The sequence below is a fragment of the Diorhabda carinulata genome, chromosome X, assembly GCF_026250575.1.
Source record: "Diorhabda carinulata isolate Delta chromosome X, icDioCari1.1, whole genome shotgun sequence".
In the NCBI taxonomy this organism is placed as follows: domain Eukaryota; kingdom Metazoa; phylum Arthropoda; class Insecta; order Coleoptera; family Chrysomelidae; genus Diorhabda; species Diorhabda carinulata.
The window spans coordinates 27,357,130-27,383,140 of record NC_079472.1 but is presented as its reverse complement, the minus strand read 5'-3'; the positions used below and the strand labels follow the sequence as shown (position 1 = coordinate 27,383,140).

The 26,011-nt window shown below is 32.0% G+C and overlaps 3 protein-coding genes across 3 annotated transcripts in view; all 3 read left to right on the top strand.

Annotated features, from left to right (window-relative positions):
* The window catches only part of LOC130901744 (cilia- and flagella-associated protein 58-like), a 29,975-nt gene extending 4,233 nt beyond the window's left edge, over window positions 1-25,742 (top strand). Inside the window, exons 2-13 of the mRNA XM_057813316.1 lie at window positions 466-827; window positions 4,782-4,956; window positions 5,247-5,561; window positions 5,670-5,923; window positions 6,038-6,254; window positions 6,359-6,630; window positions 8,280-8,376; window positions 8,435-8,585; window positions 8,675-8,957; window positions 20,170-20,341; window positions 24,753-25,067; window positions 25,134-25,742. Of these exons, the coding sequence (XP_057669299.1) occupies window positions 466-827; window positions 4,782-4,956; window positions 5,247-5,561; window positions 5,670-5,923; window positions 6,038-6,254; window positions 6,359-6,630; window positions 8,280-8,376; window positions 8,435-8,585; window positions 8,675-8,957; window positions 20,170-20,341; window positions 24,753-25,001 (2,547 nt within the window). The 3' untranslated portion in view covers window positions 25,002-25,067; window positions 25,134-25,742. The remainder of the gene's footprint in view (window positions 1-465; window positions 828-4,781; window positions 4,957-5,246; window positions 5,562-5,669; window positions 5,924-6,037; window positions 6,255-6,358; window positions 6,631-8,279; window positions 8,377-8,434; window positions 8,586-8,674; window positions 8,958-20,169; window positions 20,342-24,752; window positions 25,068-25,133) is intronic.
* On the top strand, window positions 13,695-14,146 carry LOC130901745 (cytochrome c-like). The gene has a single exon (XM_057813317.1). It carries the CDS (start codon window positions 13,752-13,754, stop codon window positions 14,076-14,078), a length of 327 nt encoding a protein of 108 aa, XP_057669300.1. The 5' UTR covers window positions 13,695-13,751; the 3' UTR covers window positions 14,079-14,146.
* On the top strand, window positions 25,142-25,888 carry LOC130902420 (copper homeostasis protein cutC homolog). The gene has a single exon (XM_057814560.1). The coding sequence runs from the start codon at window positions 25,142-25,144 to the stop codon at window positions 25,886-25,888; it is 747 nt and encodes a 248-aa protein (XP_057670543.1).
* Window positions 25,889-26,011: the final 123 nt, after the last annotated feature.

Sequence of the window (26,011 nt, the reverse complement as noted above, 5' to 3'; positions counted from 1 at the left end):
ATATGCCTCTTATATCACTCTAAACTCAAAACGACGGTTGTCAAGTACCATTTGGTGATGGTTTGACACATTTTTTGGTGACCCAATCGTCAGTAAACCTGATAAGGTCACGTTTGAATTCAGCTGTTCAAAATTTCACGCTCGTAAATGATTGTGTAGAGTCCCATTTCCAGTAAAATCTAATACGCTCTACACTTGTCAAACAGAAACTAAACTTCTAATATGGCTAAAAGTTTAGTGAGAATTTTTCAAAGCATGCGCAAATATATTTCGAACTGCTAACATCCTCTAGTGGAGCCGCGGACAACATTTGCATGAAATCATCTTCGAACATTAAATTATACTGTTCGTTCTATCGAATTCACAAAAGATTTCATCAATTTTTTGTTGTTTTTTTCAAAATCAAATCCTATATCTCTTAAAAAATCACTGATCAGTTTATTAATAAATATTATACATTTGTAGACGCTTGCCAATTTGGAACAAAATCCTGAAGCACTTCAATTCACCGAAGATTTCAACAAACTTTTCGAATCGTTCTTCCTCACTTACACAAAACAAAAAGAGTTAGAACAAAACAATGAAAATTTGAAGAGTGAGATCGCAGACAAATCCAACAAAATAGATTTGGCGTTGAAATTAGCTGACGAAGATCAAAAAACAATCAATGATTTACGAAAACAAATCGAGAACGCTTGGAAATTGGCGGACGCTGCTCATGCTCGTGAGCAACTCGCTCATGAGATCATTGACAATTTGAGAAGACAAGTGGAAAATTTGAATGCCGAAATCGAATTCAAAAATAAGATGAGCGAAGAAGCTGACGAGTAAGATAATTATCTTGAATAAAACATGCATCAATTTTCTTGGTAGCTTCTTTTCTTCCACCTAGAGAAAGCATGAGAAAAAGTGTTGAGAAAACATCTTTCAGAAGCTCCTTTCATTATCTATACTACCATATTCTTTTTGAGCGATTTTTTTTGGAAAAACTGCTTAGATTATTGTAAAACAAGGTATTTCTTATAAACCAATTTATTTTTAATTTACTATGAAAAGAATCCATCTCCAGCTTCTATGCAATTCTATAGCTTGCTCCCAAATACTTTTCTCGTAACATCTCGCAACTTCTACGGGCTACCCATCAAAAAGCGAGCTCTTGCATTGAAAAAAAGTTGATTTTCATATAAATTTACGTCACTTTCCAGAGCTATTAAAGTATTATTAAGGTTATTTATAAACCTAAGTAGATATTATCAATCAAATTTCCACCAAGTCACTCGATATTATGATATCGTAGAATGTGGACAGTTTTTGGGGCGTTTCTGTATGACTTTCTCAGAAAATGTGTGGATGGGAATCACTTCAGTAATGACAATTATACAAGGTGGACCATCTGTATTTATCTAGTGTTCAAATGGTAACATTAATATATCAGATACCATTTATTAGAAGATGATCAAGAACAGACATTCCAACACCATTGATTTTAGTAGAACGCCCAAGATCATGTTTAAAACAAACTATATCAAGCGAATATATGCAACGGCTGGCTTATAAATGGGTGCACTAGATTGCAAGGATATCCTAGAAATCAAACCTACTACGAAACATGCTTTATATACTACTACTCCTCATCTAATAAAAATATTTCGAACATTGATTAAATTTTGGTATGCTCCTGAACATTCGAATCCACAAAGGATCTTGCTTAATATACCCATAAGAATGCAGAGCATTCAAAAGTGTAGAATGTACCTGAACATTCCAAATGTTTAATCACCTAAGACGCTTAATAAATAATCGTACTGTTACTGTATCACTGGAGAAAACTCAATGCGTTGTTTAATTTTGTAGTCCTACGCCAACATTGTGACACCCAGATAAGGACTAAATCGTGTATCTCTTTCACTTTACTGTTCACATTTTGAATCAAGTGATCGGTAATGACTGACGGTCATCCACTTCGTTCCTCATCATAAATATTTGTGCTTTAACCCATTTCTACACCATTCCAGCACTTAATGCTTTTACTCTAAAAATTAGTGATTTATGATGACTGCCAGCTGCTTTAAAGCATTTAGTACTGAGAAAACGGATTACAACACGTACTTTTGAATAGGAGGTACTTAAAAATCACAGAAACAGATCAGATGGCTCCGATATGGCATTTGCAAATTTTCAACAGATGTTGGGTTGTGCTTCCAGCGCGCATACACTAAACAGCGACCGCAGGGGAGTGGCAGCGTAAGTTAGTGTAGTAAAGGGGAAGTCGAATATTTTATATCTCAACTGTCGGACCAAAATTTGTCCAATATCAAAATATTCCTTTTTCAAGCTTGATTAATGGATTCTTTGTTAATATACCATAGAATAAATCTGTATAAATAATTAATATTTTATATTACTTCATCCAAATGCCTCTTATTAGTATTAAACTAGGGAATAATATTCACTTTTTTAGTAATAGTTATTCACTTATCCTTATATCTATCTGCCCTTACGGGTGTGATACAGAGGATTGAGTTTCTTTTTGTGTTAGTACCTCGTGTAGTTTCGTCTCCTTTATTCTCATTCGCTTTGTTGATTTCATCTATACAGATCTTCCATGGTGTTCCTCTATTTCTCCCTCTTATGGTTTTTGCTGCTAATATTCTTCTTGTAATATTTTCCTAATTTATTCTTTTCACATGTCCGAATCACCTTAGTTGTATTTCTTCTATGTATTGTTTCGTATTTAATATTTGTCTGTATATTTCATTTGTGATGTGGTTTAATCGGGTCCTTTTCTCAATTTTCCGGAAGTATCTCATTTCCTTGTTTGTATCTGCTTCGGAACTGTATGTATGGTTATAATAACTATTATTTTACACATTTCTACTCTTATTTACTTGGGTAGTTCATTGTTCTCTAGAAAAGATGTTTTTATCACATTAAATAGTTTTCCTGTATTGGCTGTTCTTTCAGTTATATCTCCTATTTTGATTTTTTGTGTCTTTGTTTTTGTGCTTCCAATTATCGTTTTAGTTTTATCTAGGTTTGTGTTGATAATATATTTATTGAATGTTTGGTTGTACAGTGGGAGATTTTGTTTTAGAGTTTCTTTGAAACCTGCAAATTTGATCATGTTTTCAGCGTAGCATATTTCTGTTAATGTAACTTGACCTATTTTCCATTGCTCTACTTTATAGCTATTAGTTTTTAATCCGTTCATTTAAACGCAACAGGAAATAAAGAAAATGCGGTATTAATAATCAAAACTAAATTAACAAGCAAGCCCAGAGGATTAATAATAACAGAAGATTCGATTGCAGAAATTAGAAATAAACTTAAATCTGCAATACGAGGAAATAACCATAGTTTCTTTTGGCTAAATTGAACAAAGTACGTCAAAGCGGTAACGATGTATCAAGTTATGCAAATGAAGTAGAGAAGTTGGTAGAGAGACCATAGAGATTATATGTAGTAGAAGGGATACTTGCAAGTGATAATGAACTCTACAGCAGATTTTTCTAAAACGTTTATAGCAGCGGGAGCTTTGCTAATACATCTAATATTATTGTGTATAGCAATGCAGTCTTGTGTCACTCCATTTTTCTTTCTTGATTTTCAATGTTGCGTTCTGAAATAATTTTTGTTGTCGCTATACAGAATCCTAATGCGTTAATTGAGTTTTAGTTCATTCTTCTATTATGTTCTATTATCTTCCACAAGACTTCTATATTTATTTTACCGAAGGCTGTTCCAAGATAGATGAAACACAGGTGTGAATTCCTGTTTTCTCGAATTGCTTTCTCTGCTGTTGACAGTTTTAGGTGTTATTTCGGTTTTCATTGTGATATTCATTTTATGTTTTAGATACCTCACTGCCCTCTCCTGTAACGCTTCTACCATTGCAGCTGTCACATTATTGTGTCATGCTGTCCTGCCCTTTTATAATCATTGCTGTTTGTATATCTTTTAATGTAATTTCCATATATATTCTATTTTATTCGTTTTCTTCTTTGGTCTTGAGATATTGATTCTCGCCATCTTTCCATAGCTCCCTGATTATTTACTACTACCTAACCTAACCGAACTCAACTGTGCCCCTTTTGTCTTTTATATACTTAAGAGTTATATTTTTTTCCGTTGTTTTCCCATCATGCCATGGAAAAGCTTGATTGTCACTGTATGATGTAGTCAGTTTTCAAGGCTTTTTCTTTTCTTCTTTAATACTTTTTTTGACTCTATACTGTCTTTTAATCTTTGACTGCCTTTTTTATTTTTTTCTGTCCAACAATGTGTTCCTTTTATGTTTCCCTTAAAATTTCCATGATCCTACAGCATTTTTCTGTTTCAACTCCTAAGACTTCTTTTCTTAAATATTTCCTAGTATATTGTCATTTTTTTCTTCTATATTTCTGAACTTTCGTTCAGTACCTTTTGGTTTGCAGATTGTGCAGTTTTGTAACGTTTAGCATTTTATCTTTTTCTGCTAGTTATAATTCCTAAATAAATAATGGTCGTTACTTATATCTGCTCCTCCTTTTAAATTAATGTCTTTCACTGAATGACAAACTTACCGACTTTCCAGAAATTAATCTATAATTTTTCGTTTCTGATCTGAACTTATCTCGTTATCTTGTAAATTTCTTTGTGTTTGAAATGTCTGTTTATTATTTTTAGCTGGTTTTTTGATCAGAACTCGTTTCTTTCCTAGGCACTATCTTAATATTAATTGTTCAATATTCTTTCTATTCATCTTTACTCTATTTAACTAAAATACTAAAATTTATTTGTAGTACCGGAGAGCTTAGTAAACATCGGGACGGTCTGGAACGAGAGAGAGACCGACTTATAAACGAAGTCAATCAGCTAAACACTAAATTACAGAACGCTGTTGGATATCAAGAAGAATTGGAAAAAAAGAATTCTGAGGCTGATTTAAAAATAAATGAAATAGCCGGACAACTAGAGGCAAGTTTATTTAGTAAAGTTAAAATTGTTACCATAGTTGTGATATTGTTTATTATATTTTTTGTTAATAAAAAATATTTTTAATATAAAAATTACCACAGATATCTTTGAATATTTATACTAAGAATGAAAGTAATTTATAGCGACAATGGTGAAATATTATTATCCGTTATTAATTGGTAACTTGAACAAAACACATTGCTACAATGAAATAACAATGTTATAAATCTTTCTTCTTATCGCAATACATTTTTGTAATAAATTCGATTGATATTTTATTACATTTCTAGGACCAAGTACAAGAAACCAATCGCCAAAAGCGTGCCAAAGAAAAATTTGAAGCTGATATACAAGAATTGAAATTTAAATTAGACGAAAAAGATTTACACGCTATTGAACTGAATGAAACTATTAAAGATCAGTTGAAGCAAATAGTTGGATTACAGAAAGATATTAAGGAGTGGAAATTATCGCACGATAGACTGTCTAAAGAATTAGAAGCATCTATAATGAAAGCAAGCAAATTAGCAGATGAGCACAACGTAGCGCTATTCGAGGTTGAGAGTATGAGAAAAACGTTACAAGAAAAGGCTGTAGACATGAAGGTAATTTCAAATTTACCAAAAATTAATGTTTCACAGAATTCACCATATTTTCATTTATATCTTAATGTTAGGCAGTTAATATATGTAACGTCATTATATTCCTTCCAGATAATTAGTGAAGAAACGACAAGATACAAAAACGATTTGGCCAAAGCTCAAAAAGCGAGAGAGTTGATGGAGAAAAAAATGATGGTGGTAATTAAGGATAAAGACGATACAACGTCGGATAGAGATAATCTTAGACAAAAAATATCAGTTCTAGTAAAAGAAATTGAAGATTTTAAGAAATACGTGGACGAAGATAAAAGAAATATTGAAGTAATGGTGAAAGAAAAAGATATACTCAACAAAACCTTGCAAAGGTATGATTCAATAACAAATTGTACGTTCTAGTGAACATATTCATATCCTATTGGTTACGAAATTTGATAAATAATCCCAACTCAAAATATATCAATAAAATTATATTCTTTTAGACAACAAGTGATACAGAAAGATCAACAGAAACTGATACAAATACAAGAGCAAGCAAAAAGAAAATTAGAAGTTGAGCTAGACCTATTTTTTATCGAAAGTGGTAAACACAAAAAGTTAATTAGTCAATTAGAAAGAGAAAGAGATAGGCTAACAGAGGAACAGCTAGATTTTACCAACACTATACAAGATCAACTTGAAGATATTCGTCAAAAAAAAGTTAGTGCAAAAGTTTTTTTGAACAGTTTACATAACAATTCAATTGAACGCCTATAAATGTGTTTCAGTTTGTGTTTGATATATTCCTGAAATGTATTTTTTAGGTTTTTATTTTTGATTTGAAAAAAGAAGCAGCAGAACGAGATAATAAAATCAGACAACAGCAAAATATTTACGAAGCTATGCGATCGGATAGGAATGCTTTGCAAAAATTATATCAAGATTCTTCTGCTGAATGCGATGAATTAAGGAAGAAGCTTAAATTAGTGACGCATCAGGTTGAACAGCTGAAAGAGAATGTTGGACAAAAGGAAAAGCAAATAATAAAAGACGAAAGCATTGTAAGAAAGTTGAACAGAGAAAAAGAGCAGTTGAAGTAAGACAATTTCATGTTTTCGATTTTAAGATTGATATTCCAATCATGAGAACAATACTATTCAATGAATAAAATTTGTTTTAAAAATTATTTATTCAACAGTAATTGGAATTTTGTATTCTATATGCTCTTTTATGATTAGAAGGGTGATTCTGTCTAGTTATTCCGAAGAAACTTTATTTAGCGACGATATTTTTTTCAGATTTGCTGTCTCATTATTATACTCATTATTATACTTCTTTCTGGTACGACTTTCCAATTTCTCATGATATTCCTATTTTTTCTTTTTAGATTGTTAGTGTTGCAGTTCCAAATGAAATTTCTAGAGGTATTCATGATTGAAGTTAAAGTCTTTAATTATTTTTTTTAAGATACAAAGATTCAGGAGCTGAATAATTCTTGTTAAAAAAGTAATTTACTCTGGTATCAACTGGTAGCTGACAATATTTCACTCTGTTCACATCTGCTTGAAAAAAGACAGTTGTTGCACCGCATTCATATTAATAACTGACGATATTTGAGTATTTTCCCGAGACTCGTGAAAAAAGTGAGCATTGGATTAAAAAATGAGTGAGGAAAATCGAACAAAGGTGAAGATGGACACGTCCCAACTAACGAATGTTTTTTTCTATATCCACGGCATCGTTCATGGTAAATATATTCCTGTCAGTGTTCTGTAGTAGCTGATGGCCCAATTTTTTCATTTACGACGCGAAACCTTGCATCACGACAAAATGCACCGTTCCATTCTACATTGATTGTGCAAGTTCTTGGCCATAATTTATCTTCAATATTTTATACTCCGCCTTTTCTTCCTCGATACTCAAGTCACGCCTCAAAGGAGCTCATCACGCTGACTTAGAGGTGATCAAGGAAAATATAGACGTGGATTTTACTTCAGACGATAACCAAGAATGCTTTGAACTAATACTGGAATCTTATAAAGAATTTTCAATCACCAGATCCAAAAGATCTCAACTATTTTTTATATTAATACTGTTTGGAGGAGATAAAGGAACTTTTCAATCCAGCTTACTCAAAGTTAATTGGTCAGGATACACGAACGAATAATTCTTAAACCTTTATTGGCGAGGGTTCTTAGTGGAGGCCAATTAGTGGCACAGAAAGGAAAGAATGAACGATGACTGAAGAAGGCGAAGGGAGGTCTAAAGCAACTGGAAATCACTTTGGTCTACGATGTACAGCTTACCCTGAAGGTACTGGATCGTTCGACCCTTTGCCTAATGCTTCAAGATATCAATGACGAAGCATTAGCATACTTATTATTTGACATTCCAGTTTGGATGGGATATTTGGTTATGTTCTGTCCAGAATCATACTGGTTAATAATATAGAATTTAAAATAAAATTCCTAATAATATGAAAGGCGAATTCAATTAATTTTACTGATATATCAAAAGAAAAGTTTGAAAAGTTTTTTGTGCATGAATGTTTGCTGGTGTATGTTTTTTCATATCTCTTCATCAATCCACGGTATGCAATATATCCTGGAAAGGTTTTATGTCGTTTAAGGAGATGATTCTGGTAACAACGTCACTTACCGTATCAAAACTTTACAATATATTGTTCCTATCGTTTTCAACAAGTTATTTTGAATTTTTGTATCATTGAACATTTTATTATTTCAGAATTGAGGTTATGACTGGAGTGGATCAAATAAGAGTGCTACGATATGAAGTTAAAGAATTGCGTGAAGAGGAGAAAAGATTAAATAAAAACATAACCGTAAGGTTTATTTACGCATATTGGAATTGTTATTTTTTAAATACTCTTCTAATTTTAGAGCTTGAATCGTACGATCAAGGATCAAGCAAAAGATTTAGATCAATTGATGAACGAAAGGGACATTCTTGGATCTCAATTAGTACGGAGAAACGACGAGATTGCTCTACTTAATGAAAAAATTGTGATTCTTCAAGCCACGTTAGCCAGAGGTAAAGTCCTCACAAAATATGAATTATTTCATTGTTACAAATTTTCGTTGCATATTCATTTTGTTTATGTTTTGGTATTAATTTTTCAGGCGAAACTCATTATGAATTGAGGTTGAATGATATTAGACTGCTAAAATTGGAAATAAAACGTCTTAGACAAGAAAAAAATCACATTAACAAAACAATGGCGAGTATGATTGATTTACGCCACGAAGTTTTCCATTTGGAAAGGGATTTAACAAAAAGTAGATTGAAGTGTAAAGCTTTAGAACAAGAAGTTCAAAATCCTTTGAATATACACAGATGGAGAAAATTGGCTGGGTCTGATCCAGAAGTTTTGGACTTGTTACAAAAAATTCAGATATTACAGAAGTAAGTTATATTTTCCCATATAATAATATTAATATTTACTGTTCCTTTGTACAATATATGAACAAGAGAGCCAAAGGTTCTGTATAAAAGATTCTTGAATGAATTACTTTGAAGACAGACCTAATCTAACCTAACCATATATGTAATACTCCTATATGGACAGTTGGTATTTTCTCTCTCGTTCGACATACTTTATCTATAAGGCGCATGCTTGAGAATGCGCAAAACCGAGGTGAAACCTCGGAAGATAGAGAAATCGTTGCCATTCTGTCTTCCGTAGTCGGATCAGCTTCCGCTTATAGAAACTATTGACATAGGTGTATTACATATACGAGGATATATTGAAAAATTATTAGCCTACTATAGAACCAAATATTTGGTTCTATACATTTATTACAGCGAACCTGCAACGTCTCTAGATCTTTCAAAAAAAATGTTTCTTCTTGCTCTGTAAACCAGACCTCCACAGCTTTTATTACTTCCTCGTTGAAAGAAAATTTACGACCTTTTAAATTTTTGTTCAGTTGAGATGATAGTTGGACGAAGCCAAATCTGGTGAATAAGGGGGGTGTTCTAGTAATTCAAACCCTAAATCACGAATTTTTTGCATGACAACATAAGATTTGTGTACAGGGACACAAACAAAACACCTTTGGATAGCTCTCCGCGTCTTTTCTCTTTAATTTTTACCCATAGAGTGGTCAGTAATGTCGAATAGTAATCTTCAGTTATTGTTCTACCCTTATTCAAAAAATTAATCATGATTACTCCATGGCAATCCCAAAAAACTGAAGCAAGAACTTTTCCAGCAGATTTTTGTACAAGAAACTTCTTAGGTCTTGGAGAAGCAGAGTGTCGCAATTCCATTGATTGTTGCTTTGTTTCTGGATCGTAGAAATGTACCAAGTCTCATCCATAGTAAAAATCCGGTTTAAGAAGTCTACATCGTTTTCCAATCGAGCACAGATCGAACGCGATGCTTCTACCCTTGCATGCTTTTGTCAAACATTTGGGGATCCATTTTGCAGCAATTTTTCTCATGTCCAAATTGACGTGAATTATATGATGAACGCATTCCTATGAAATATTCAGTGCCTCATATTTCCGTTTTAGCCTAATTCGACGGTCTGATAAAATCATGTCATGAACTGCATCGATATTTTCGGGGACTGACACAGAAACTGGCCTTTCCGATCGGTCATTATCTTTAATGGAAAATTTACCTCTTTTGAAGCTTGCAGTCCAATTTTTCACGGTCGCATACAAAGGACATTGATTACCAAGGGTATTAAGCAAATCTTCCTAAATCTGCTTATCTCTTAACGCTTTTAAATACAGGTACTTGATGATGGCTCGATACTCCAATTTTTCAATTTCACAATTTCGATAGACATTGTTTTTCTTTTAATTTATTGTTACGTAACTCTGGTTTACTTTTTTGACGTCAAACTTTACACTTACACTTCTAATAAATTATTGTTCGTTGCTATGGTAACATCCTCGTATGGTATACACACATATACTGACATACCGACATGTCATTTTACTTCATTAATCATTGATTATGAACGATCTGATTTTCATAGCCTCGTTTATAAATGTTCAGCTGTGTTCTTTCTATTGAAGTAAGTAGTGATTCCAAGTCACCTCAATGACCTCGAGGTTTAATAAAAGCTATTTGTATAACAAAGGAGGAAAGGGCTACTTTCTCTCCCGTGGAAACTACGCAACGCGTCGGGTAGTAATAATTCAAATGAGGAAAAGGGACTTTGCTTCCATGTTATACATATAATTTTTCGGCCTTCCTCAAATAACAAGTCATTTTTAAATAATGTATTAATATATTTACTAGCAAATAAAATTTATTAAACAACTAAAACTAAGTAGTATAAGTACAGTATAACATACAGGCACGTTATTTTCATTCTTGCATCCCACATATTTTTAATTTGTGGTAGATTCATAATGATATTAAAAGTGCAATTTTGAGCATTGGTTATTTTAATGCCACTAGAAATGAGAGCCAACGCAGTTTTCGTGACATTTTCATTAACATTATTATTCAGTTGTTATACCTCGGAAGTAGTCGTACTTGACTGATTACAGTCAATTTCATTAACTCCAGTGATTGCCATAATTTGGTTTGTAATTTCTGGCTTTTTATAGCATGAATGTATCCTGCGGTAAACTTGCCGAGATTCTTGAAAAATTATTGCCTTAATATCTTCCGTATTCCAATTTTCATAACATATAAGCTCAATAATCTTATTATGTTATTCCCTATTTTGTATCTTAATTTACTTTCTATTTTTCGTAGAAATCTCATTTCTGTGCCTTTTTTTTGTGTCTGTTCTGTGTGAATCTCTGTCTTTGTTCCATGTCAATACGGGTATAGCTACGTTTCTATACATTTTGGTTTTTATTTCTTTTGATAATTGCCTTCCAGCTAGAAACTGTGTGACAATTGCGTTGAATAATCTTCCAGCTGCTCCAGTTCTCTCATTTATTTCGCATTTCTCATCTTCTGCCAATATTAACATGTCATGTCTGCATAATATTATATCTCCGATATTTGTTCTATTTTTTTTGCTCTTTTTATTTCTTCATCAAACACTCAAATATAATGGGCTTGATGTACATCATTTCTTTACTTCTTTTGTTGTTTCTAGCATACATATTTGATACCTCTGTCATAATTTTTCGTCTATATATCACCCTTACTCTGTTTATTAGTTTTTCTCCTATTCTTCTTTATTCCAGGATTTTTCAATGTCATTTCTATTGATTCTGTCTAATACTTTTTCAAGATCAATAAATCACAGCTGTATCTCTTCATTGTTGATAGCAACAAACAGAAGAAATCTTGAAAAAAAAACACAAAACAACTAATAACAGCAGCAGGAGAGGCAGACTTGTACTTCAATAGTGATAAGTAAGACAAAAACCAATTTCAATGTACATAAACATGATAGGATGTTAATAGAATTCGAGAAAGTAGAAAATTTTATGTATTTGGGTCTACTACCAGATAATAAATGCCAAGAAGAAAAGGAAATCGACTAAGAATTGCCAAAAGTGACAGCTGAGCAGACAGGCTTAGAAGAATATGAACATCGATAGAAATATCCAGATATACGAAAGTTTGAATTTATAAAACAATGTTGAAACCCACCCCATCTGAAACCTGGATAATGACGAATAAAACAGAAATTTGAAATCTGAGAGAGGAAAATAATAAGAAGAATTTTTGGAGGAAAGCAGACAGAGTTAGAATGGAAGAGGAGATCAAACCATGGACTTTAACACTTTTCAATGAGTCACAAACTCTTAAAACGAGTTCCATCGAAGATATTAGACGGCAAGAGGGTTAGAGGGAGACCAAGGAAACGCTGGTGGGAGAGGGAAGTAGTGGAAGAAGACCTTAAAGAGAAAAACATCAAGAACTGGAGAAAAAAGGCGTTATCAGATAAAGATAATAATCCATGAAGGTCTTCTATATTCTCCGCTATTAAGACAGAGTCGAATTCCCGCTTCCTCTACTGCTAGTACTTCCTGGATAATTACTTCCGAATATATATTGAAAAGTATTGTTGATAATATTCAACCATCCCTCTATATTCATCCTGGCTATCTGAATTGTTTCTATTATTTCGAGGTCTCTGTAATCTTAGTTGTTTTTCTTTCAGTATATGTATCAATTCCGCACGTCGAACTCTATCAAAAGCCTTCCCGTAATCAATAAAGCTCGTATGAAATTCTCTGTTAACATAAAGGTAACGCTGGATTAATACTGAAAAGGGCATTCCTAATACCAAGTCCATTTCTCCAAATTGAGTGTCACTCATATCCTCCCTCCTCCAGTTTTCGATAAATTATTGTATGTATAACTTTCAAGAATGTCTTGAGTGTGTGACTCATTTGTGATATAGTCTCCGATACTCTTCGCATTTTCGGGCATTTGTTTTCTTGGGGATTGTTAAGAAAACGGATGTTACCCAATCTGATGGGATAGTGCCTGTTTTATAAATAGTATTGAGAAGATTTTCCAGGATTTGTGATTGGTTTTCCTCAAATAACTTAAGTAGTTCTACCGGTAGTTCGGTAGGTCCTTGTTATTCTTCATATTTTGAGTGTATGTTTGATTTCTCCTACTGTTATATCTAATCCACTTTCCAAATTCCTTGTTTCTGATGTTGATCTTGCTATTCCGTTATCATCAAAAAATTGTTATATATATTTTGTCCATCTTTCTAATTTCCTTTGAGTATTTATGATTATTTTGTCATCTTTATCCACTAATAAGCTGTTCGGTCTTTGCTTTCTGGTTCCTACTATTTATCCAGCTTTCTCATTAATTTTGAAATTGTCATATTTCCGTTCTATCTCTTCGCATTCCTCATTGATCCATTTCTCTTTTACTTTTATCACTTTCTTTCTTATTGTTCGTTTCTAATTCTTCTGAAACAATTAAAATTCATATGAAAGTATCGCAAACTATTTTCGAAGCAGAAAAGTAACGCTTTTCGATTCTCTTCATGCCATTAAAAGCACTCAGCTAAGTGAATGTAGAATCGGTCAAGATCGTTTTGCCTTAAGTGCCTTTTAGATGATGTGTGGCACTTTCTCTGCCAAAGTATTCATCCATGTTTCCTATGGTTTCATTTTGACATATTTCAGAACAATTGTCATTACTACGAATCGAGCCTTAATTAAAAATGACAATGTCAACGGGAAGTGCGAAAATTAAACGATTATTGCAATAATATCAATAGATATTTGTAAAAATTTCATCTGATGGGAATACCAGCGGGTAATGTAGAAAACGGTAAAAAGATATTCCAACAGAGATGCGCTCAATGTCACACCGTCGAAGCAGGTGGAAAACACAAAACAGGTCCTAACCTCTATGGATTAATAGGAAGAAAAACTGGATTATCTCCAGGCTACAGTTATTCCGATGCGAATAAACAGAAAGGAGTTACATGGACTGAAGATACGTTATTTGAATATCTTGAAAATCCGAAAAAGTTTATTCCAGGTACCAAGATGGTGTTCGCCGGATTGAAAAAGGCTAATGACCGGATAGACTTAATAGCATATCTTAAAGCTTCTACGAAGTGATTTCTTTTATAATTGAAGTGTTAGTTGTGTTAATTTTGTTTCATAGTTCAGTCAAGAAAAAATAAATTTTTATTCAGTTCCTGTGTCTCGTTAACTTTAAGGTACCATTATTTATTTAACCCTTCAAGGTTTAAAGTATTCAATTTTTAATTGTCATATTAATCTCAGTTGAAGGTCCTATATTTTAATTACCTCAAAATCATATTACGATAATAAATGAAGACAACACGTGAAAATGTTCCGAAATGAGGTTTTTAACTTTGAATTCTCAATATACGATTATCTTTTGAACAAATAGTTAAATTCCAATTAAGATGTTTAGATACATATATTTAATAAGTTTTTTTTTGTGTGACTTTCCTTTTTAAAAGTATTACTCTAAAAGTCAGTCAATCATATGCTTCTGCTGGGAAAAACGATGAATGTCCAAAAAACGAAGAGTTCCTCAAGTTTAAGTCATGTTTAATGAGTCAATTTCTGTTTATTGTTACAAAAAAACAGCATAAATAAACAATAAGAATTATATTTATGTGACAGATGATTTTGATTTTTTTCTAGATAAAGGTGTTGATTCTTAGAAAAATACATAATTTGAATATGTACAAATAGCCTTTTCTCATTTCTTCACCTTCGGGATTTCACTTAGTTCACTCATTCTCATTTACTTCTTATGAGCCAAGCCAATTTTTCGACTCCTCGCCACAGTATTTGAACAGCTTTAGATGGAATCAGATTTTCAAAAAGAAAGAAATATGCAAATTTGCTTGAAGCCTGGCTGATCTTTTAGCATGTTCTCTATCGTAAAATGCATTAGCTTTTGCTAGATGTATTTTTTCTATTTCAATTTTCTATCTATCTTTCTAAAGAGATTTGCTTTTTTATTTTTTTGTGATTTGCCCTAAAAACCCCATGGTTTTTAGGGCAACAATAGTTTCGTCACAGAGCAGATATTCAATCTTGGGTGACCAAAATCATTATTAAATTCTTCCTGAACAAACTACAATGTCCTGGCAACGAAAATGATTTTGAGAGCAACCATACCTCCAAGAATTCATTTGCCATATCAACTTTATAAAATTCGTCACAGCCGGCGCCTATGAAACTATTTCTATAAAAGCCATGAACAATATATTAATCTTTGATGTCCATTTGATTGTTATTATGGAGGTTTTCTCTTCTTTATTATCCTGACAATAAATAACTAACTTGACTGGTGAGCTCTGGAGATTTCTTTGACAAACTGAAGTCACTTTCTGAAGCTACAACAAAAAATTTTTTTACTGTTACAAACAAAAGAAGTTACCATCTAGCAACAATAGTAAAAGTCTGCAAATAAATCAAAAACAATTTAGTATATTTACTCTAAATTAAGTACAAAACCAAATCATATATTTTCTATAATATAATTTAAAACTAAATAATATATTTTTACTAGTTACAAAATTTCGAAGTTCATTTTGTATAGGCAACTGTCCAGACCTTGGAAAAATTCTCTCGACTGGCAACAAATATCTGTTTATTTGGAATTTAACGCGCTTCTACTAAATCAAAGACAGCACCATCCTCATTTTTTATCGTCAATTCACAAGAAACTGTAATCGGAGTTGTAATATCTTGTCAAGTGATTGAAAGTTTATGAAAATAACTATAAAATAATTAGTTACTTCAGTCTACTTGACATATTGTATAACCATGTGGAAAATAAAAATATAATAGGAAATACTTCGCAAATAGTAGAAAAATATGTGTAGGTCAACGAACATAAGTATAAAAGAAGGACAAAGAAATAAATACATAGCTCAAGGTTAAAATTAACTCATTGCAAATTACATTCGATGCATTTTTGTCGGCGGATGATTACGTAAAAAAACGTGAATAGTTATTAATAAGCTTATTATTGATAATGGAACCTGATTTTTACCTTTCTAATGAACGAGTCGTTAAGTAACTAGGCCCAATTGCATAAATTACATTCGAATTTTTTCTGTGTTATTTCCGACTTTTACCTGGCCCAAAAAATATCTGTAGATCATAGGCAGAATTCTCAATGGATGTTAATAAAAAAAATTGATATTTATATATAAAGAATTTTGTTCGGAGAAAATCGCATATGTGATCGAACCTATTGAGCAGGCCACACCGACATGTCTAAATTATAGGTATACGGCTAAATTCATATATGTCACTCTCTTGAATCCTTAGTCTATACAGTTATAGCCCAAGAGCCCACGACCGCCAGACCTCCCTTATTTTATAAAAGCTGAAAATTTGTCTATGTGTGTCCTCGGATCGCGTTTACTTGAGCAGGTAACAGGTAATAAAGGTGTATAAAATAGTATCTTACTTTTCACTAAGTATAAACCTCAATTTTTTTTATTTTCTTCACTTATGACAGTTGCTATCCCTGCTAGACACCCCTAAACTCTATAATAAATTATAATTATACTTTTGTCATAGTATAAAAGTTGAATTTTATGTATGTTGCTTGGGGGTTTATAAAAAAATGTTACCCTAGTAGCCAGACCATTTCAATGGTTTTTTAATCTTGCCAGACACATTGAAAGTCAGCGCGGGTATTTAGTCGATTGTGATCTCTTAGGATATCCTAGAGAAAATAATTTTATTACGTTGATATCTGGGTTATAAAAAGTAAAAAATTTTTATTTTAATATCAAAAAATACAAAACAGAGTAAGGAAACACGGAGAAAAAAAATCTAATCATTTTCATAAATTTCATCATTTTCGTCAATATTTTCATTTTCTTCATCACTACTTCCACAGTCGATGTTACAATCGTTGCCAATATCGCCTTCGTCATCGGTTTCTGAAAAAAACAAATAAGTTTGTACAATTACGAATCATTCAAATATTTGTACAATAATTCATCATGATCATTACATACCTGGTTGAGTTATGAGTGAATCACTAACATAACTTGGTAGTTGATCTCCCTCAAACCATTTGAGCTGATATTCGTCATCTTTCAATTCCCAACCGTTATTGCCTGGTTGATATGTTGTTGGATTTTTTAAATGGGCATTCTTCCAAATGGTACATACATAATTTGCTCGTAAAAATTGCTGGAATAGTTCGCTTTTGCAAGGTGGTAGATTGCGAGCCTCAAAATTTCGCAACTTTTTTCGGTTAAAAACTTCGTTTACATCAGAGACTGTATACGAGTCGATAAATATTTGGAGTCTAGCGACATCAACTTCAATTATATTAGGTACATTGTAAATATTTCATATAAATCTTTGAATAATATTAAAAATGTTTTGTTGATGTTCTAAATTTTCAATTAATTCGCTGTTACCGAAGTCCTTAAAAGCTTCTTGGTAGTCTGGATTGCTTCTTAATTTTTTGTATGGTTTTAATTTTCCTTTTATAAAGAACGCAGGATTAAAATCACAACCTGTGATAGCATGAAATCCAGGTAAGCTCTGAGAAATTGTCTGTCCGGACTTTTCATGTATTTTGGTAAGGTCAACATACCTTAAATTATTGCCAGTACCGGTAAACATCCAAACAACAGAATCACTTTTAAGGTGATGCATGTTACCAAGCATTATAGCCGCAATATCGATATCAGCACTTCGTATAACTATTTCTGCTGGATAGTTGATGTTACAGACATGGTTCTGGCGGTCGTGGGCTCTTGCTCTATTACTACTACTTTGACCGAGAAAGAGGCTAAACATTTAGTTGAAATGACTTCGCGCGATTCTATATTCCCTTAACTGACTACTTTTAATGAATTCAAAGAATTGGTATTATTTAAGTAGTACAAGTTTGTCCACTTGTAGAAAAAGTATAATGTGCTGTTTGCGCTTCCACTTCCACACTCAGAAAAGTTGCACAATATACTGTAGTTTGATTATTGAATAAAAATTGCATTGAATATCCATTTTTTAATTCATTTTTTGATTATTGTGAACCTAATGCATTGTAGAAGGATATTGAAAGGTCATGTGACATCAAATCATGCTTTTTCGCTTAATTAAAATCAATCGTATTCGTTAAAACATGCTATATATCAGGATTGTTAAAAGGGTATGTAGTTCACGCAGTTTTTTGTCAAAACAGATCCATTCTCTTTTTCATCGCTTCTGTATTTTTCCTGTTTCTCCCAAAATGGCCGACGATACGGAATAATGCAACCGCAGCTCTATTAGCCCGCCCACATTTAAATTTCAATAAAAATAAAAAAATATAAGATTTTCAAAAAACAATAAAAAAACACACTTCAAGAAGAACTGTTTTCACTTACTAGAGTTCTCTTTTCGTTCTCTGCTAGGACTGTACAACTCCATAACAACCCCAGCCCTGAAGAGGAGCAATATCAGGGCCAGCTTCAACAAACCTTCCTCCTATAAAAAATGTCCCTTATCCCACCTAAAAATTTTCCAACGAAAATCTTTCTCTTTCGCAGTTTCTCCTTACTGAAATTGTGATACAGATAATTCAGCATTTTAATGACCTACCATAACCCAGGTTTAAAGTAGGATCATCTGGAGCTGGGCAGAGTACTGTGCTAAAGTAATTATTATTACTTACTATTATAATTATTATTCCTTTATGCTAGAAAATATTCGAGGAGGAGTACTTCTATGAAAAGTACTCAAACAATTTAAAATTTTTACAAAATTTTGAGAGTACTCGTGAAAAAATGAGTAACGAGTTTGAGTACTTCCTTTAAATAATTTTAATTAGGGGGTAAGGGATAGGTGAGCAAAAAAATAAGAAATTTTAATAAGTAACTAGTAATTGTAACAGACAATAAGCGAAAGTTTCACTACCAACGTATTCAATATTCCTCCGTCCATCCCCATTTAAGTTTACATTTTAATTTTAAGATATGATGACCTCTACATTTGAAAAAGAAAACAAATCAAAGAACGAAAGATAAGGTGAATGTTTCAGTTAAAGTTAGAATTACAAAATGAACTGAACTTGAAGTAGCTTTAAGTAAGACATGTCTTGTTGGATATTTAACACTTTATAATTTTAAATTTATATTTTAAATAATTTTGTTGGGATCTGTTATCTGTCGATTGATCTATCATCTATGACTCCACTCTCTCAAATAAGCGACAAGACAAGCTAGTTAAAGTAATAAATTTAGAATTTCTGAGACTGAGTCTACGAGTGTCAACGTCGCTGTCTCGGTACTCGTTACTCGACAACTGTAGGAATTACCAGTAATGAGTGCCGTAAAATAAAAAGAGCTCGAAATTTTTCAAGTACTGAGTGGTTTAAAATCAAAGTACTTAAGTACCCGAGTACTATTTTGAGTACAATGTACTCGAGTACTGCTCAGCTTTGTGATGATCATCATCACTGCGTAACTCTGTTGAATATTTAAAAAAAAATTGAAAAGAAATTAATCGAAATAATACGTTTTAAAATCCAAATTTTTCTTGAATATCGTTACAGTTAATCACAAAAATCATTAAGTTCAATTCAGAAGTTTCCCCAAAGCTTTATTCCTCGTAAACCGCTTTCAAAATACTTATTACTAGTTTTAGTTGTTATCTTTACACCATATTATCAACTCATCAACAAATCAGATCTAATTATAGAAATTCAAGTACACTCCTATTGTAGAGGTTCCCCCTGAACCCCCGGGTATGCACCTGGACTACTTTGGGAATCACTGGTTCAATTAATCAAGAGAAAAGTTTTAAAAGACATTGCTAATTTGAAATATTCTGGATAAATTTTAAAAATAATCAGTTTAAGCTCTAAAGCAGCCAACTTCCAAAGTTTATAAAAGCAGAAGTCTTCCTGTCTCCTATTCCCAATTAGATTTGTGTATTTTAATTGTAAACATAGAAGCTTTATTCCATCTATTACGATTGTCAATTTTGCAACTGTAAAAGCAACTAGAGAATGATTGAATCAAATTGAACAAAATGTGTTTATCTAAATCGTATGCATAACACTTTGTCTACTTCCCTCTTTAATAACTGCGCCCATGCTTATGTATACTTATATAACCTCTACCTTGGTCTATAGTCACGGATATAAATATTTCTGTGTAATATATAAATTGAACTAAACTTTAAACTGGCATCAATTTTATGATTGCAGACGATTGTTACAACAAGGCTCAGTAGCTATCGAAAGAGAACGACAGTTGAAGCAAGTTGAAAGATTGTATTTGAATTTAAGAAAAGTAGTGGCTAGACAACCGGGACCAGCAATACAAGAAGAATTAAGTAAAACGCAAAGGGCTTTGAAATTTAGAGGAAATAAACTGAAGGTAAGTGACTTTCCAATGTCTAATGGTAGATTCTTACGTTTAACATTCTTTGATGAATAATTTAATTTTTGTTTCTGATATAACGTAGTTTATTAGATTTCTAGATATTTATAGCCAACCATTTTATATAATATTTGTATTCATTGGTTCAGGGGTTATCAAACCATTGTGAGTTTTTCCAAAATGAACTGTCAAAAAACCCCAAAAATCCTATTGATATAAAATACTTATCGACTTAAACACTTAACAGCTGCTGAGCTCGAGTTTCTGAAACCGTTGGTAGGTAATATTCATACTGTTTACCACTACAACACACCCAATGATGATAACCACGTTATCATCGTCGAGAGACCAAAGAGAGTGGTAGCAGTAAACTCTGTTCACTATGTTGCGGTTGGTTATGTGAGGGATTATAATATTTTCCTCAAAATTTAACAGAATGAATGGTTATAATATAATTAATAATTGTTGGAAATTAGGTAAAACGTAAGAATATTTAAGTGAGTAATTATTTGAACAAAAAACATTAAAATCGCACAGTGAAGATAAAGATGAAAATTGAATGAATCTGTTGAACTTCTTCTTATCAAAGTGTAGCTTCAAATCTTCGAGAACTTTGATTTCAAACTGTCTCTTTGTTTTGTCAAAATGTGTGATATATTTCAACTTTATTCAATAGCGGATAATTCAGCTAATTATTAGAAAGTAATAGTTTCTATAAGACCACTTTTTCTTTACATTTCTCTAGCTATATGTTCACTTTTTACTTTGTCATCATCAATATTTTTATTTAAAATTTTTTAACATTAATTGTGTCAATTTTACTTCAAAAATAGTATTAATCAATGCATTTTAAACAAATTGAGGTTTATCAAAAACATTTCGTAAGATTTAAAATGAAAATAAAATAGTTAAAATGAAAATAAAAAGTCTAAATTCACAAAGTTTTTTATTTTTATTCACGTCTAAAATCAGATTCCAAATCCACTAATTTAGTTCACAAAAAATCATCATGAAATCAAATTAATTGAAAATAGTATTGAAGAATGACAAAAATGAAAAATATCACATTATGTGTCACTTATAAAATTAAGGTGAATGGTGAGTTTAGAAAGCTTAAAACTCGTTTTGTTCCAAAAGATTTAAATTTTCATTAGAATGTCAAACAACAATTAAAATATTTGCAAATATTAATCTATAATAGACAATTTCCAATGAAATATAACTTTTTTGTCATAACATAAATAAATATCAATCAAATTATTTTTTTCCTCAAATTGTCTTGATTTATAACTCTCTATATTATCCTCGTTTCCAGTCATCATTTGCTTCCATCTTTCATTCTTGAACTCTTGACACCTCTAAATTATTCTCTACATCAACAATTTACCTACTTTCAACCTCTTCTCTTTTCTTCTCGTCTCATTCCATGAACTTTCATTATGTCAAATATTTCTTTCTCATTTCATAGTTGTCTTAATTTATGATTTTGTATTTTCTCTTTTCCCTTTCACAATTTCTTATCAAAACTTTTGTTCTCAGACACCTAGAAATTTATTTCTCGCACGCTTATGAGTCAACATTTCTAATCTAACTCATACTGTCCTCGTAATGGTTTTTTTCGATGTTATTGATCAAATATTGAATGTGTTGTCCATACATTTTGATCTCATATTATGATACATATAGCATTTAACGTTTCTATTAACCAACCAATTATTGTTATTACTATTACTATTGCTCTAAAACTTTGTTGAACTGAATTTATAGGTATTTCTTTGAAATTTTCATAATAATGCTATTTGTCTGCAACAATTTCACAAAGCTGTTGAATAAAAGATATTATATTTCGAGTTCTTCCATTACCATAACATTTTAGTCTGCGTTTTAAAATTGGATAAAATTTAAATGATTGATAATTACTCATTGATTTCTCTGGAGGTAATTAAATGGCTAATCGCGGTGCTGACAAGTTCGATTGTACCAAAACACAGTCGTAGTTAAACATTTAATCTGTGTGAGTGAATATTTTCAAAGAATTTTGACAAAATAAACTATTAAAAATATTAGTAATACAAAATAAGGTTATTGTGAGATCTGAAAGAGTAAAAGTGATCATGGAAGACACTTACTTAAACTAACTATATATTAATTTCTAATAATAAAGTAAAAGTGAAAGTTAAGTTAATCCCTGGCGCCTATTTTTTTAACACGTTATTATCAGTGTTACCTGCATGCTGGTGAATATTTTTTCCTCGATTGCTCTACTTTGAGAGATTATATCTATCAAAATATCTGATTATCCTGATTAGATTCGCCAAAAAGCAAAAAATAAAATTCAGTTCAAAAACACTGAGAGATACGCTTTTAGGGTTAGTTATACTGAAAAGTGAAAAAACGAGGCATATTTTTAAGTGAGTACCGTTTTGGAATTAAAAAACGAAGTGAAAAGATATCGCAATAATTTCATTTTTACATGAAAGCCTGTACCTTAATCTACTTTCCTACATAATTTCCGTGAATATTGAGGCACTTGTCATAACGTGGCACCAGTTTTTGAATACCCTCCTCATAAAATTCTGCCGCCTGACTTGTTAACCACTGTATCACAACTGTTTTGACTTCGTTATAGTCTTGAAGATGCTGACCGCCCAGGTGTTTCTTCAAGTGCAGGAACAAATGGTAGTCGCTGGGCGCCAGATCAGGGCTATAGGGAGGATGATCTAGAGTTTCCCATTGAAATAGCACTACTCCTTTTCTGTCCCAAAAAACTGTGCACATGATTTTCCGGACAGAAATTGTTTGCTTAAACTTCACTTTTTTGGGTGATGATGAATGTCGCCATTCCATGGATTGTTGTTTCCATTCTGGTGTGACGTAGGCCACCCATGTTTCGTCACCAGTAACAATTTGGTCTAAAAAATCTTCACCTTCATTGCGGTACCGCTCGTAAAAAGTTCTCTATTAATTTTAATTTAGAGAAACTCCTTTTCCTACTTACTACAGTTACTACAAATATATATATTTTGATTGACTGATTATCAATATTTTATGTCAATAACAACCAAAATGCCCTTTAGATTTGTCGCTCCGGACAAATGTCCGGGTCAGCCTTCCCTTGAGCGGGCGCTGCCCTTTGTTTTTGCCACTTTGATCTAAACATTTCATTTTTTCGACCTTATGATACATTATTTTAAAAGTGAAATTTGATATATCTCCGCTGAATTTTTTAACCAACAAATCTACGAAAAACTCCACATCTGAACATTATATTAATTACGCATATTTTATTCAGCCTTTTTAATTATTTATATTTACTGCTGGGGATATGGAAATAATAAAATATTCACAAGTTTAAAAAATAGAAACTACGCGGTTCAACTCATCTGAGAATTTTCATCAGTGTCGGTGGCCAAATTGATTCGAAATAAAATTAATATTAGATTACTTATTATTATCTAAAATGTCTGCACTAACTTTTCAAATAAATATTTGAATATCAATGTGGAAAAGTAAAAGACTGTTCATTGTTCTTCAAATGTAACATATTTGAATAAACACGGTATTCCAACTAATAATACCAACCCTAAATAAATGCGTAGGTAATAACTTTATAAAACAGTGGTGAATTAAATCGAACTTAGTTTCAAGTGTAACACATTTCACCTTAATACTTGATTACGTAACTCTACCCCACATCTTCACTTTTTTGCAAATATTCAAATTGCAAGAGGGCTCCTAACCTAATCTCAACTTCACTAAGCTACTCTACACAAGAATCGCATCAAACATTGAAATTGTGAAAGAGGCGACTGATCGAAAGCTTAAAAAAGCTTTCTTTTCATAATCGTCTATATATTTTTTTTGTTGGCACTTCATTTGGACACCATGTATAATTTTGAGTGAATAAGATGTGAAGATTACAGCAAAAAACAACGAAATCAATTTATTATAATATTTTTTCTAATAAATATGTAGAAAAAGCTTTAAAGACATGAAAGGCATCAATTTAATAGTGATTAATTACACAAATAACAATCAAGAAGCATTTCTTCTAATTATTTTAGAGTTATTACCCCCACTTCGCCTTTTACATTAAATCACCATTTTTCTTTCCTATCAAAAAATAATATTAACATCACTCCCCAACATATTTAATTTGTTATAACCCGTGAGCTATAATTTATATTTATTTTTATTAATAATTTTAATTGCCACATGCTTCGATTTCAGTTGTACATAGTTTCATTTATCATTAATGATTATTTTCAACGTATAAACTCATTGAAAAACAAGTTTAAAAAAAGTAACTTGACTTTCTGATACGTATTCGCCACTAATCCCCCTTACTAATATATTATTTTATTTTTTAAAATGATGTTCGGTAATAATTATTATATATTACTTGTAGTGCATGGTTTCTGAATTGAATATGGCAGATTTAAAAGTAAACGAATATAAATCTGATTTGCAACGCGTATCAGAAGAATTAGCAGATTTGAAAAAGAAGTATTTGGCGGAAAAGAAAGCAAATCGAACGTTGCGCATGGCGCACGAATCACGCCGGGAATTGAATCATAGTCGAATCGGTGATACCGGCGAAGTTAAGTTTACTGGTGGAGGTTTTCGAATGTCAGTCTCCCAAATTTCGTCGAAATAATTGATAGTTAAAGTATTTACCACCATAATTTTACAATTTACTGTCTCAGTGAATATTCCGGATTTCGTGAGTATAACATTTTATTCAAATTATAACTTAAATATTAGTAAATCGTCTTTATTTTGTTTGTAGATGTGAAAATGTCGAAGGTTAAACTTGAAGTTTGTGTTGACAGTCTCGAATCTGCACTAGCGGCGATCGAGGGAGGCGCGGATAGATTAGAATTATGCTCCTCACTAATAGATGGCGGACTTACTCCAACACCTGGATTACTGATACAAATTCAAAATATGAATTCAAAAAATGTTCCAGTTTATTGTCTGTTGCGTTGTAGACCAGGAAATTTTATTTACAGTCATGAAGAAATCGAAATTATGAAGGAAGATGCCAAAATTTTACGCAAACATGGAGCTGATGGATTTGTCTTTGGTGCTTTGTCGGACAATGGGGATGTTGATATGAAAATCTGCCGAGAACTAATCAGGGTCTGTCATCCGCTTCCTGTAACTTTCCATAGGGCTTTCGATTTCTGTAGACGACCAACTATTGAAGTTGAAGTTATTATAGACTTGGGTTTCCAAAGAATTTTGACCAGTGGTAAGCAACAGAATGCTCAAATGGGTGTTAAACTTATTAAAAAGCTAGTAGAACAAGTTGGTCATCGAATTATTATCATGCCAGGAGGAGGAGTAACCAAAGAGAACATAAAGTACATCTTGGAAAACACAGAAGCCAAAGAAATACATGGATCATTCAAAGTGCCCAAAGAGGAGCCAGAAAAAACTGAAGAAGATAGCGAGGCTGTCATAGGGGAAAGGGAAGGACCAATTTACATTACTACTGAAAATGCTGTGATGGAAATTGTTGATATTTTAAAGACTCTATAATTTGCTTCTCTAAGAATAATGTTAAATTCTATTTTATTTATGACTATGTATTTCAATTTTGTTTCTGTGAAACTCCCGTGAAATGTGAACCTACGAAAATAAATGTGAATGTAACAATTTCAT